This window comes from Onychomys torridus, chromosome 2, assembly GCF_903995425.1.
Source record: "Onychomys torridus chromosome 2, mOncTor1.1, whole genome shotgun sequence".
In the NCBI taxonomy this organism is placed as follows: Eukaryota; Metazoa; Chordata; class Mammalia; order Rodentia; family Cricetidae; genus Onychomys; species Onychomys torridus.
The window spans coordinates 73383183-73397113 of record NC_050444.1 but is presented as its reverse complement, the minus strand read 5'-3'; the positions used below and the strand labels follow the sequence as shown (position 1 = coordinate 73397113).

General features: G+C 45.9%; 1 protein-coding gene across 1 annotated transcript in view; it reads left to right on the top strand.

Moving 5' to 3' along the window:
• Abca1 (ATP binding cassette subfamily A member 1) overlaps nucleotides 1-13931 on the top strand; it is a 124305-nt gene that overhangs the window by 25006 nt on the left and 85368 nt on the right. The window contains exons 3-5 of the mRNA XM_036177706.1: nucleotides 2680-2773; nucleotides 5797-5938; nucleotides 6984-7102. Coding sequence (XP_036033599.1) covers nucleotides 2680-2773; nucleotides 5797-5938; nucleotides 6984-7102 — 355 coding nt within the window. The remainder of the gene's footprint in view (nucleotides 1-2679; nucleotides 2774-5796; nucleotides 5939-6983; nucleotides 7103-13931) is intronic.

The following is a 13931-nucleotide window of genomic DNA, read 5'->3' as shown; positions in this document are numbered from 1 at the left end:
TCCGACTGTGAAATATATATAATTTAGATGAGTGTTGGCTATCATAATGGTCACAGTCTGTTTCCTTCATACCCTCATCTGGTTGCACACATTGGCTTCACCTCCTGAAAAGGACGTACAAGATTTATTTTGTGTGCTTTGCTACCAGAACTGTGATCTGATTTATTCATTCTAACAGTCGCCAACATAATCCAAGCACCTGTCACTTTGTAGGTCCTAAGAGTGAGGCTACAGAAGTGTCCAGAATCACAAGGCTTGCATTATTGGGTCAGTTCAGTGTCCTGCGGGGCTGCTCTGTGCTAGGCTCCACCTAAGGGCATAGGATGTTAGGTATGTGTCTCCAGTGCAGCTCTGTGAGAGGCAGCCTGGCAGGTACTACACAGATATAGGCAGGAAGATTTGAGTTCCAGCAGCTCATAATTTGTCTGAACCTCTGTTCTTCACTTATAAATTAGTATCCTTGCAGCCTGTATGACAGGGTCACTGTCAACTAACTCCTGGGGGCAAGGGGCACAAAAATCTCTAAGTGTGCTGTAGGACGTTCAATATTAGCTGTAATTGTTATCAGTCTCCAGAGTGTGGGTTCATCTTGTGTCTGTGGGACCTGTAGACAGTTTTAGTTCATGCTGCATATGGGGAGTTGTGTTGTTTCTTACTGGAGATGCCTGAGAGGTCAAACAGAATTTCATGTGACCTCTGGAATCAAGCATGGCTGGCCACTGGTCTCAGTTCTGCTGCTGACTAGTTCCTTGACTCAAGCTTCCTTAAAGGCTTTTCAGTGTAAAATGGAAACAGTAATGGTTCCAAGTCCACAATGATGTTCTGAAGATTAAAGGAAGTGAGCCTAGTACATATTGGACTGCCCATAAATGATAGCTGCTATTTATCCTGTAGGTTGAAACAATGGCTCCAGAGCCTCCAGATAAATGACTGCTTGTCTACGTTCTGTTTAATTTTTCAGGCCTCATTATTATTCCTTAATTTATTTGCAGTCATGCCATTTTAAAAAGCTTGATTTCTGTTTGCTAAGTAATGTGTGCAAGTGGTTTTATAATGCTGCAGGCTTAGAATGCAATGGTTCTGCATCCTGTGTTCTTGGTTAGTGATATCTGTGTTTCATAAACATTGCTATAATGACCAAGTAATATACTGCCCACTAGATATGCAGTAATGTAATCATTTCCCCTTTGCCGTATAATTAAGTTATTTATTTACAATATTTTATAGTTATAGCATTTCAGTGAATGAATATGTTCATGTATGCAGCTTTTTGAGGTTTGTTTTTTTTTTTTTTAAGCTTTGCTTCTTCGGATGAATTCCCAGGACTATTACTTGGTCAAAGGGGATAAACATGCCTTTTGAATGCATATTGCCAAACGGCTTTCCCAGAGGGATCAAGAGATTTTTGTTTCCCTCTTTCTGATTTTATAAGCTTCAGTTCACTCTCTTACCCAATGAATCCTTACCACATGTAGCTCTTACATGTTGCAGACTAACTGAGAAGACAGTAGCAGAGTGGGGATGCTCCTATGTAAATACATTTCTGCTGTGCCAAGTGCTGATAAGGACACAGAGTACTTGGGAACTCAGAGGGAGGGCTCCAGCCTCCCTGGTAGAGAAGTTATTTTCAGTGTCCAGGGAATCCAGGCTGTGTTCTCTGGTAGAAAGTCATGCCTTCCCTGACCCCCAGCTTACTGAGGTATAGTTGCCCAATAAAAACTGTACAGTGTGATGATCTGCTGTCCCGAAGAGAAAGGACTGAATGCCATTTGCAAGCTTGGAGGTCCTGTTGCTTCTTGTGGGCTGTTTACAGACATGGCTGTTCTTAGCGGCTCATTTTCAGTACGGTCCTTCCATGGTGCTCGCCTTTCTCTGTCCAGATGTGCTGTGTGTGAACTGCTCTTTGTAGTTTGTCATAGCAGGGGTTTGTTATGGAAAGTTCAAAGAACATAGGAAAGCATAAACATGGAATGGTTTTTGTCCTGGAACATTTACAGCTACCATCTTGTTTCAGTTCTTTCCTGAAGATTTAAAAATGAGCTTGGTATGAATAAGCCATACCAAAGTTCTTAGAAAATTGTAAGCTACTTATTTAAACTAGGGAAGAAAAAAAAAAACAGGGTAAAAAACAAAATGCCCCCAACACTCCCAAGTACCAGGCATCCTGAGAAGATTTACTTAGGGTTTCTTCATAGAAGGGGATATCAAGGGGCCATGACAAACATAGTTTAAATGAATGTATTCTACAATGAAAAGTGCTCCCAGTGAGATGTTAAGGGAGCAGTGTGCAAGGCAATGATTGAAACAGATCATCTCCAGGGCTTGGGGAGATGTGACTGAGGAACTGTTCGGGTTCCTGGGGGTGTGGGCACAGGAGAAGGGCTTCTTAGCCTCAGACTGAAGGTGTAATGGCTGAGCCTTGAAGACTGGGTAGAAAGGAGCCTGAAGAAGCAGACAGGAATCATTTTTTCTGCCTTAAAGAAGCCATAGGTACAGAATGGGATGTTGCAGGGTGGGGTGGTCACGCACAGTTCAACGTAATTAAAGCTCAGAGTGAGGGAGAGGCGCAAGAAATCAGTCAGTTGCTGAATTTCTCTGTGGATTTCTCAACCCAATAGCAGTTGGCCACCATGTTGCCTTTTTAAAAATTCACCCTATTGTGTCTTATTTTCTGTTCAGTGTCAGCTGTTACTGGAAGTGGCCTGGCCTCTCTTTATCTTCCTGATCCTGATCTCCGTCCGCCTGAGCTACCCGCCCTATGAACAACATGAGTGTGAGTATCTATGGATCATGTCTGAGATTCATTGATGGCCAGCGAAATGTAGGGAGTGAATGTGCCCTCAGCAGAACCTTTTGCAAAGATGCTATCTTCAGGAAAAACACCACAAATGGCTTGGGAAAGAAAATCTGGGCTTTACTTTTTTTGGATAGGGCATGAACTCTGGAGATATTTGCAGTCCCAGTAAATGATGATGGCAGTAATGATAATAATAGCTAACATCTATTTCACACATGTTTAAATCATGATAATAGAATAACCTTAGAGTTCAGAAAGTGATGATTAAAAATCACCCTTAAGGCAGTGATTCAAATTGCTAGTATGTGGTTCCAGGTGGTCCTTGTGTTTGCACTGTCTTTTAATCACGTGGTTGAAAATCGTGGAACACATATTGGGACATATAATTTTAAAGATTTAATAAAGCATGCATATGTGTCTGTGTGCGGGTATGTGTACATGAATGCAGGTCCCTGAGGAGGCTGAAGGGGTCACAGCCCCTAGTGCTAGAGTTACCGGCAGTTGTGAGCCATCTGATGTGAGTTATGGGAACGCTACTCAGGTCCTCTGCAAGAGTACCTCTCCAGCTCCTAGAGCACTGCCTTTGTGTATAACATCTCAGTTTGACTAACATGATCAGATTTCATTTGGTTCTTGACAGTCTTGTATAATAGACTTTATTATCATTTGCTTTAATTTCTTGGTAACTAAATGGAGAATCATGCACCTGAAATGACTTCTCCAAAGTCACATACATATCTAGTAGAGGTAGAATAGAATTCAGGTCATCTGGCTCTCACTCATGTGTTTTGGTGACAGCTTTGACAGTGAGCATTGACATACAGTAATGACTAGAAACATGGTTATGTGGATGTGGCTCCTGGCTTCAGTGTTCTCTAAGTGTGTCACCATGAGCAAGTGATTTTAGCTTCTCTATAAAGGTGAACAGTGACAGCGAACAACTCTTGCACTGTTGTTGCCAGAGTTACCATTTTACAGTCGGGCTGTGCTTGGTGGATGGATGGGAACAACACTCTGGAAAGTCCCAAATCTGAAGAATTTGTGTAGGAGTTTTGGCTGGGACCAAAGGCTTTCTGTCCCACACACCTTTCTTACCACTTACCAGCTCCAGCAGGCTTACAACACTGAGGCCACAGCTACCTTCTGATTTGGTTTCTTCATCTCCATCCCAGCTCTTAGCATGTAACAGCAGGCACTTTCATAATAGTTTGCTAGTAGACTCTGGACATGACTTTCTGATTTCATTTGTTGGAATAGCAGAGAAGAAAGCTAAGGTGAAGTTTGCAGATATGGCTCCACTCTGGAACAAAGGACTAATGTGAAATTCTTCCCTGAAAATCTTTGTAGTTCAGGTCAGAGTCATCAAGGTCCTAAGGACTCCTCTGGCTCCTTGGTGTCCATTACGTAGTTTGACTGACATCCTGGACACCAACGTCTAATCCTCATCCTGTTCTTATTTGCACATAAGACGAAGTACAGCAGACAAGGACGGGTCTTTGCTGAAATGCCTTCCCCATCTCTGCCTTTGACCTACACTACCTGTGCCTAGTGCCAGTATCTCTGCAATATGAAAGAGGCGAATCCTGTGGTCCTTGGAGTACTATTTGGTTGGGTTACATAAGTCGCCACTGAATGAGGAGCAGCAGCAGCTTATTAGGCAAGGGGCCTTGTTTGGTTTTCCTTGAACTGTTAACAGGGAGATAAAGAGATTAGCTGAGTAAATGTTCAACAGGCCAGAGTCCCTGCAGAGACTGGCCATAGGGATCAGATCTTGTCACATCTCCCATGTTGCCTCTTTAAAAAGATTGAAAAGTTCCCAGGACTGATCTGTAAAGTGAGGCACAGCTTGGCCTTTGCTCTACTTCTGGGGAGCCTCTATTAGCATATTTATGTGCAAATAGTCGGGTAAAGGAGGAAGGTGGGCACTGTGAAATGTAATGTTCTGAATGGACAGTAGCAAAGGAGTACTGTTGTATGGGAGTTGCAATGGCTCAGAAGTACTGATTGGACCAGTCATGAGCTTTGGCCTTTTGCTGGGCACTCTGGGAAAGTGTTCTGCCTTCTAAGCCAGCCTGGGCTACAGAGGGAAACCTTGTCTCTTAAAAACAAAAATGAAACCACAAGATGCTTTGCTGATAAGAACTCATGTAACACCGCATGCATGTCCATCAGCATTTTACAGGTGAGAAGGCAAGGCTTCGGAGATTGGCTGGACTGTGCCTCGCACACGGCAGGGACTGGGTGTAAATCTCAGTTGGCTTGACTCCCAAAGTCTATGACAATACAAGCTAGTCACCACCTGGAGCCATGGTTCTTAATGCTTGCCAAATCTTCAGTAACACTGAGAATATGATGAGAGCCGGAGCCAAGACCTGTTTGTCCCAACATGAACGGGCTACTGGATTAAGAACCTCTGACCGAGAGCACAGATTTCTTGATTCACATAGGCAACACTTGTAGATCCTTGCCACAAACCTTCCCGAGCCTTTGAAGGCTCTGACCTCACCCAGACATGCCTAGTCATTGCTTGTAAGGAACTACTAGATGTAGGAAAAAGAAGTGAGCTTGAGCTGGGATCGTGGTGATGAAGTTTCTAGCTGAAGCCAAGTGCAACACTGAGTTCTTCATCAGCTACAGTGTGAGGGACCTGCATTAGGTCACTGCCAAGGCCCTTCTGTGTCTCTTAGAGAAGAGGTCCAGGTAGAGATTCAGCAAATGGTGACCAAGCACTTACTGCTTGCCAAGCACTTTGTGTCCATGGTCTGATGTACCCCGTTTTTTACTTTCCCAAGGTTGGTGTCATGTTTCCCAATCTACAGACAATGCCAAATAGAACCATTGTCACCATTATTTGGTGTCAGACTCTTAACTCAGGGCCAGTCACTTCAGAGGAGGCAGGTCTTCTGGGACATGGTGAATGAGACAGATGTGAGAAGGACTGTGTCAAAAATCACTTCAAAGAACTAATGTTCTTTGTATTTTCTTCTCGATTTCAACAGGCCACTTTCCAAATAAAGCCATGCCTTCTGCAGGAACCCTTCCGTGGGTACAGGGGATTATCTGTAATGCCAACAACCCTTGCTTCCGTTATCCAACTCCTGGTGAGGCCCCTGGTGTTGTTGGAAACTTTAACAAGTCCATGTAAGTACCAGATCAGGTTTTCTTACCCAAACTTGTCAGTTAATACTTCTCCTTCCCCTCTTGGAGAAGTTTGCATGAGAAGTCTACAGAATGAATGAAGGGGGAATTACCACCAGGATTTAAGACTGTGGGATTTAAGAGTCATTGCGATTATGTGGCCCAAAGTTGTGTACTCAGAGTTGATGCCTCTGGGAGACACAGCAAGCTCACTCCATCTGATCTACTCTGAACATTTACTGTATCTTTGACATGGCTGGTTCTAGAAGCCTGGGTCACTGAGCTGGAAGGGTCTGAGCTCCCCGGCAGCTTAGAGCCCCGGCCAGGAGAATTCTGTCCTCAGCTCTGCTCTCAGGTCACTGCTCTGATGTCTGAGATGACTGCAGTGTCACTGCTGTTTACAGGTCTTTCTCTCCCTGAGCAGGAGTTGCCTGAGAGTGTGATGCTGCTTTCTTAGTATCTGTGCTCCTGGCTCAGATGATGCTGTGCGTAATACGCATCTGCCAAATGAGATGGTGATCCCTCAGATGTGCAGAGTCACAGAGTTAGAATGGGTCAGGGGCTGTGGGATATGCTGCAGGAGATGGTGCTGAAGTTGGCACAGGCAGGGCCACATTTATAATGTTCATGGGTAGGCTGTGGAGCTTTTGTGGGCCCTTTCAGACATAACAAAAATATTAAAATGTATTGGTGTGCAGATGCATATAATCAAGGGCAAATCCATTACTGTACATGTATTCATATTTGTTTTCAATTCGTATTTGTAATCAATGAAAACATTTTCATGGATCATTAAGCATATTTTGGCTATAGACACTAGGTTTATTGTGGGCAATAGGTAGCCGTGTGTGTGTACATGTGTGTGTGTGTGTGTGTGTGTGTGTGTGTGTGTGTGCACGCACACTGGCTCTGGTGTGTAAATTGGGCCTAGACACATGGGTGGGCACTTGAGGCTGGAATAATGGCTAGGTAGGAGGGGCTGCCAGCCTGGGGAGAGAGGCAGCTGGCCTAACCAGGTCTTTTGGACATTTTCTTGTTCCCTTTATAGTGTGTCTCGCCTGTTCTCAGATGCTCGAAGGCTTCTTTTATACAGCCAAAAAGACACCAGCATCAAGGACATACACAAGGTCCTAAGAACGTTGCGACAGATCAAGCATTCCAGCACAAGTAAGCAAAACTCTCTTGCTGTTCTTGCATCTCGAAGTGAACATTCCCCTGCCTGTGTGTCCTGGGCTTGTTCTCAAGCTTGCCCTAGAGCGGTTTCTTTTTCAGTGGCTGGGTGGTTGGTCTCCTCTGAAGGAAGCATTGACAACAAGACTCGAAAAGCTGGTTGCTATAGACAGTGGCTCTGGGGACACAGACCCCTGACAGGAAAGGCCCGGGCTTGCCCTTAAGGCCAGCAGGATCACAGATGGCTGCCAGGACATTTTTGAGCTGTCCATAGGATGTCCTTGGATCGACTAATTTATAGATGAGGCATTTCTGTGTGTGTGAAAGCAGTTAGAGCTCTCACTTGATATGGGTAATTACAAGTTAGGCACTTCTTTCTTTTATGGGGGAGGGGACAATTATTCCTAAAGGGAAACTCACTTTTCTTCCTTGGAACTAGCCCTTTGGATTGGTCTGACAGGCATTTGAATTCTGATCTTGAAATAGTGAAGTCTTTACCTCAGGTTTGCTAAGTGCGCAGGCAGTGAGTTCCTGGCATGCCACTGAGAATGTGTCTGAGGAACATACAGTTTGCTGACCAAGACATTGGCTGCAGAAGGGCAGCAGCCTGTCAAGGGGGTGGGGGCAGTGTTTGATGTTCACTGGTGCAGGTCAGACTGGTGTGCACAGTGAGGATTGAGAAGCAGCCGGGAGCCTTCAGGAAGCTGGTCTTGTTACCATGTGCTACTGTCCTGAGCTACGTCAGTAATGAAGTACTTCTTCCATCATGGGCCAACAGTGGCCACTGCTCTGAGAAAGGCCTTTTTACCCACTTTGACATTTAAGGAGGGAGTGGATTGGTCTAGCCTTTCTTGAGAGGCCTCCCTCCCAGTTTGTGATCCATTTGGCATGAGAAGAAATGGTGTAAAATGTTAGCGTTTAAATGGATTGGGTGGGAGCTCGTTCGTGAAGATGTAGAACTGTGGTTTCCTTGGGTAGCAGAAGAGGCATTTGGGAGTACTGGAGAGCTCAAAAGTGACCCATGCATGGTGCCTTACCAGAGGACCCAAGTTCAGTTCCCAGCCCCTACTTTGGGTGGCTCACAACTGCCTGTAACTCCAGTTCCAGGGAGTCTGATGGCTTCTGGCCTCTGAGAGCATTGCACTTATATGCACCCCCGCTCCCCCCACCTCTACACACACACCAAAAAAGTTTTTAAAAAGAGGCATTGCGGGTTGGGGATTTAGCTCAGTGGTAGAGCGTTTGCCTAGCAAGCGCAAGGCCCTGGATTCGGTCCACAGCTCAAAAAAAAAAAAAAAAAAAAAAAAAAAAGAGGCATTGCTGTAGGGGACTCTTCCTCCATGACAGAGTAGGTGTGTGACATCAGTAGAGAGGTGTGGGCCTGCTCTGGTCCCTGAGTCACCTGTGAGGCACTTGAAGCTGGCCTGTTCCTGGCTGTGCAGCCAGATTGTCTTGAGATCTCTTTTCTGTCAGGGAGGGCCCCTTTTAGGTTGCCTTGCAGCAGCAGAACTGGGTTATTTCTTCTACCTCCAGGAGACAGTGCATCATAGAGGAAAAGTGCCGGTGTACATTACTGTGTGACTTTGAGAATAACCCATGGTCCCTTGGGGGTTATCTCTTCTTATCAAAAAATGGGTACAGTAAGAGACCCATCCAGGGTTAAAACAATATTTGATACCTAAGAAACATTTAAGGAATATGAACCATGATTATTTTCCTAAAAATTACTTTTAGATTTATTTATTTTGTTCTATGTGTGTGGGTATTTTGCCTGCATGTTTGTGTGTACATCATGTGTGTCCCTGATGTGCATGAGACCAGAAGAGAGCATCAGAGGCCCTGGAGCTGGAGTTAGGTGGTAAGCTGCCATGTGGGGCCTGGGACTAGAACCTGGGCCCTCTGTAAGAACATTCAGTGCTCATAACCACTGAACCATCTCTCTAGTCTTGCTATGATTATTTATTTTCAAGCCTGGACAGCTCAGACAAAACATTTAACCTGTCTGAGGCTTAATTTCCTGAGTTATTTATAATAATATTAAATTATTATGTACAGTATAATGATACACTATTATATCATTAATATGGTAATACCTAAGATGCGAAGTCTAACACAAGGTCCGGCACATAGTAGGCGCTTTAGCAACAGAAGCTAGTGCTGTCCTCACACAACATTGTTGCGTTTCTGACCATTGGACCTTGTTCTTCTGCCTCTTCATGTGTGGGGCTGGCAACATGGATGGGTGGGATTTCCAGTTCTTAGTGAAGGCTGCCTAAAAAGGAGGGTTTTCTTCTTTTAACAACTGGTGTTGTGAAGTAAGATGGGGAAAGAAGCCAAGAGTGAGTGCACAGCTCTTGAGAAGGAAGCTGGCTTCCATTTTTCAGTGCCCCTTTTGCCTGCCGCTGGCTTTGACTGGTTTCAGTTTGTGTTCCTGTGCTGCGGATCAGACCCAGGAACTTGCATAAGCTAGGCAGGCACTGAACCACTGAGCTACACCTCCAGCCCCAGCTGGTCCTTGAATTTCTGTCAGTTTTCTTTGTTTATCCTGCAACAGAAAGCCAGGCCACAGTTATAGAGGAAGCACGGAGAAACTCTGCTTCCTTCTCTAGGAAGTGGTAGCCTTTTGCCATTTTTGAAAAACACCCTATTGGAACCTTTTGCCGATTTTGAAAAACACCCTGCTGGTCTGAATTGAAGGCTGGGAGATGTCACTGTTGTACCCTACCAAGATACCTGTAGCATCCTCCTGCTTCCGCTTCTCATGATAGCTCCAGCTGTCAGGAAGTATTTGCCACCCTGCCGTCTGTACCTTGGAGGGCATCAATCTAATTCTGAGTCCCTGGACAGTCTGAGGACAGTTCTCGTGTCTCTTCCTGGATTCTTTTCTTTTTCTCATCTCAGTGGCCTCCAGCCCTCTTAGGCAATGCTTTTCCTCCTGACTTCTGCCTCTGCCGGTTGCATCTCAGGGTGTTTGTGTCATTCCCAAAGTTTACCAGAAATTACAAAAGTGTTTTAGCATAGAGGAGAAAGGGACTTTTGCCTCTTTGAGTGCTGTATTTCTGTCTGTGCAGTCTGAGATTGCGTGAGGCTTTTGATGTGCTTGTCATCCTGTTGACTCATCGTCCATGTGCAGCCAACTCAAACTGCAGATCTCACGGATACGCGGAACTGCAAGTAACTTCTTCTCTTTCCCCCAGTTCTACCCCTGGCTTTCCAAGCCAAAGGGAACGTGTCCATCTCTTCTAATATATATCATTAAATCCCCTCTCCTTTTTTATCTTACTCTAACCACCTCAGATTTCGATTCTGCTATGATTAGACAGCTGCTGCTTGTTGCTAGGGGTTCAGTGACTCTCCTCTGGTGTTCCAGACAGTGATCACTGTGAGAACAAGCCTTGAGGCTAGGATTGGTCCCTCAGAGACTGCTGACTCTGATCTTAGAGAGCTACTTGGCTGTGTGGTCATTGCTGGAACCACTGGGTCCTGCTTTAGAATCCATCTTGTTCTTTGTTTCCTCAGTGTACCTCTGCTAAAGCCGTTGGCCTGTCCACAGGGACTCTGTAGATACAGGAGTCTACTCAGATACTCTTGTCTTGTCTCAAAATGTCCTGGGCTACAACATTGGTTTGTTTAGAAACCGTTTAGTTCGTGTGTAGATTCATGGAGCCAGCTGCTTCTGTCAGTCAGCTCTGTGCCAACCATGCTTTTGTAGGTGCTGAGATAGGGGTGGGGGGGAGTCTTCCTAAAAGGAATCTGATGCTGAAAGTGGAGGTGTCTCCTTCAAGTTTATACAGTCATGGAAGTGACATCCTAGGAATGAAGCACAGCCAACCCCAGCTCCTCTATTCAAGTCTTTCTCCAAAGTACCATCTCATACTGTTTTAGTCTTGTTCCAACTTCGAAAGTGAAGTCACGGTTACCTCCTCTATTTATCATTGAATCCATCCTGATGAGAAGTCCAAGGATGAAGCCTTACAGGTCTGCCTCACCCCATTTTCATATTGCTGGAACAATTTGGTCGCTTTATTGGTTCTTCTCTAAGTCACAGTATAACCAGCAGGTTGAGGGGTGGCTGAATCAGTATGGGGAGTTAGTGTGGGAGATAATTCTGACTTTACTATTGTGATCACAGCTAGAAGGCAGTATCAATATTGGCTAAAGTCCCAGAAACCCCAGAAACAGTGACATGTCAAGATTCTAACCCTGTGACATGTAAACTTTGAAAGACATTGCTTTGAGTTTTGTGTGGTGTTTGAGATGATTTCGGATACTACAGCAACGACAACTTCTTTCTGACCCACGTCAAGTTGCGGTTTCATGAGTGTGATTGCTTAAGTGGCTATTAAGAAAGAAAAGATGAAGTTAAGGAAGGCATTGTTTCATGTGGCTGTGGTGAAATCCTGGAGAGCAGTTTGTAAATGACTGAAGGTTGGAAGATGCTGTGTGGAGACCGTTTGGGTCACGCTCTCAGGTTACCGCTCTCCTTAACTGTGACCTTTGGGCAACTTTGAATTCTTCCTGGCCCTCTACTTATTAGAAATTGGACACTAGCTACCCTGTGGGTCATTGAGCATTCAGTGATGTGCGTTCTGTGGGTTTCCAACAGTGAACATGAGCACAGGGGCGGCACGCAGTAAGTCAGAAATGCTTCACTTCCCTCGTATTCCAAGGAGTTTGGCATTTGCCAACTTGTTCACCCTTCCTAGACCTCAAGTTTTGCTGTCTAACACTTGAGATTTGGTTAAGTGACTTCAAGATGCTTTATCTTAGAGTCTGGGTCGGCCTGTGGATGGTGATACCTGTGAGGTGTGGTGGTTTGGGTCACTAGGCTGTAGCCTGTTCAGGGCAGGATCTGGCCATGTTGGTGGTTCTGCTCTGAGCAGCAACATGTTAGTCATGCATTGGAACCCTGCGTGCATCTTTAGAGGCTGAAATGAGAGCAACTCTAATGCCTGTCCTTTCTCCTCACATGATACTGTCAACTCAAGTGAAACTGCTCTGGACGACATCAAAGCCAGCACAGGCCACTGTAGAAGCACTTCTCTTGTGTAAACCAGGCCCCAAAGGAAGTCACTCTTGATTTCCTTTCACGAAATTTATCTCCCACAATTTCACTGGAAGAGCTAACCCGAGTCCAGGGGTATAACATGTTCTGGAAAGGTAGATTCTCACTTCCATGGAGGACCCTCTTAAGGAGGCCTTAGCAGTGTGTTTACTCCCAGGTTTGTTTTTGTAAAATCTGCAAAGGTTAGAGTCTTAAAAAAAAAAGTAGCCCCTGCCCCTGCTCGGTAGGAAGCCCCTCCTGCCCTCAGCCTCCTTGCTGGCCCTGTCCTTCAGCCTCACTTATGGCTCCTGCTTCCCTTGGCCCAGGTCTCGGTGCCTCTGGCCTTTTCTCTAGGGATGGTGAGAGGAACCCCAGCAGTGAGGACAGGTTTAGAGAGCAAGGTGACCGGCCTTTCGCTGCTGCTGGTGTCCTTGCTGCTTCCCTTTCTGGCTTTTAGCTCCTGAAGATGCTTTGCGTAGTGACCATGAACAAACACGCTCAAGGCCGCTTCCCACCGAGCTTGTCTCCTCCGATATCTACCTTTTCCCAGTGCCTGCTCCTTGTCCCCTCCACCATGGATGCAAGTTCCTGGGACAGGTCAGGGCTCCCTACTGGGCATGGAATCGTGCAGTGCTTATTTATGCTGGGGGCTGAGGCTTGTGGCCCCCCTCCGTCCCCAAACATACCCATGAAGCACACACACATACCACGTTGCCACAGTTAGCTCAGCCCTTGTCCAGGGAATTCCCTAGGGGCTCCTGTAGTCTCACCATTACTTGTGTTAATCTAGGGACAGTTCCCCTGTTTGGCTTATATGGGTTCTGTAGCGGTTCTGCATTCTTTACAACTGTGTATGACCCAAGTGGTGGCTAGGGCTATCAGTTCTGTGGTGTGGCTGGATGCCAGAGAGCTGATCTCTTGTGTGCATGGGACTGAGCCAAGATCCTAGCTCTTAGCCCTTAGCTCTCTAGGTGTCTGGCCCTGTCCCAATTTATAGCCACACTGTCATGCTTTTGGTATAGAAGTCCAGAGGGAACTTTGGGGACCACAGAAGACTGTTTTCTGGTCCTTTGTGTTTGCTCCAGGAAAGGCAGCAGGGACAGCTGAGGGGTGACCTCAAAGCTCTCTACCTGTGTGTGCATGTGCTCCACGGTCCGTGGGAGTGACACTCTCCATGAGAACTGTGCTCTTCCAAGTTGGGCACTAGCCACCCCACTGGGCTGTCTGCAGTGGCTTTATGTTCTCCTCAGCTTCCAGTGGTGAAGACAATGGTGACAGCTCACAACCCCTCCTCCTGCCCTACCGCTGATTCAGGAGCTTTCTCAGATGCAAAAGCCCCTGAAGCTCCTTGAAACTTTGCCAGCAAAGAACCAGGGCGTCTATTGGGCATGTCGGCACTGGACTGGAGATGTCTCCAGGTTATGGAGGTTGAGACTGGAGGAGATCCAGGGCAGTGCTGGGCATGTCATTGTCCTGAGTGAAGTCTGTTTGTCTCTGTCCCTTCAGCTAGGTGTCATGTTGAGGTAATAGCATGGCTGCCATTTCCATCTACTCAAAATACAGGGCTGGTTCAGCCTTTCCATTGTGCCCTGGATCAATGCGTCTGTGCATTTCTATCGGCAGGCTGTGCTGGACTTGGCTTAGGGAAAACTGCCATACCGTCTTTGCCTGTCTGGTGATACTGACAACACCTGATAGGAATCTTTGATCCTGAGTTAATCTTTAAAAGTCAAAAAGAGCTGAGCTCTGGGGGGCAGAATGGTTGTAGGGACATGGCAAGGA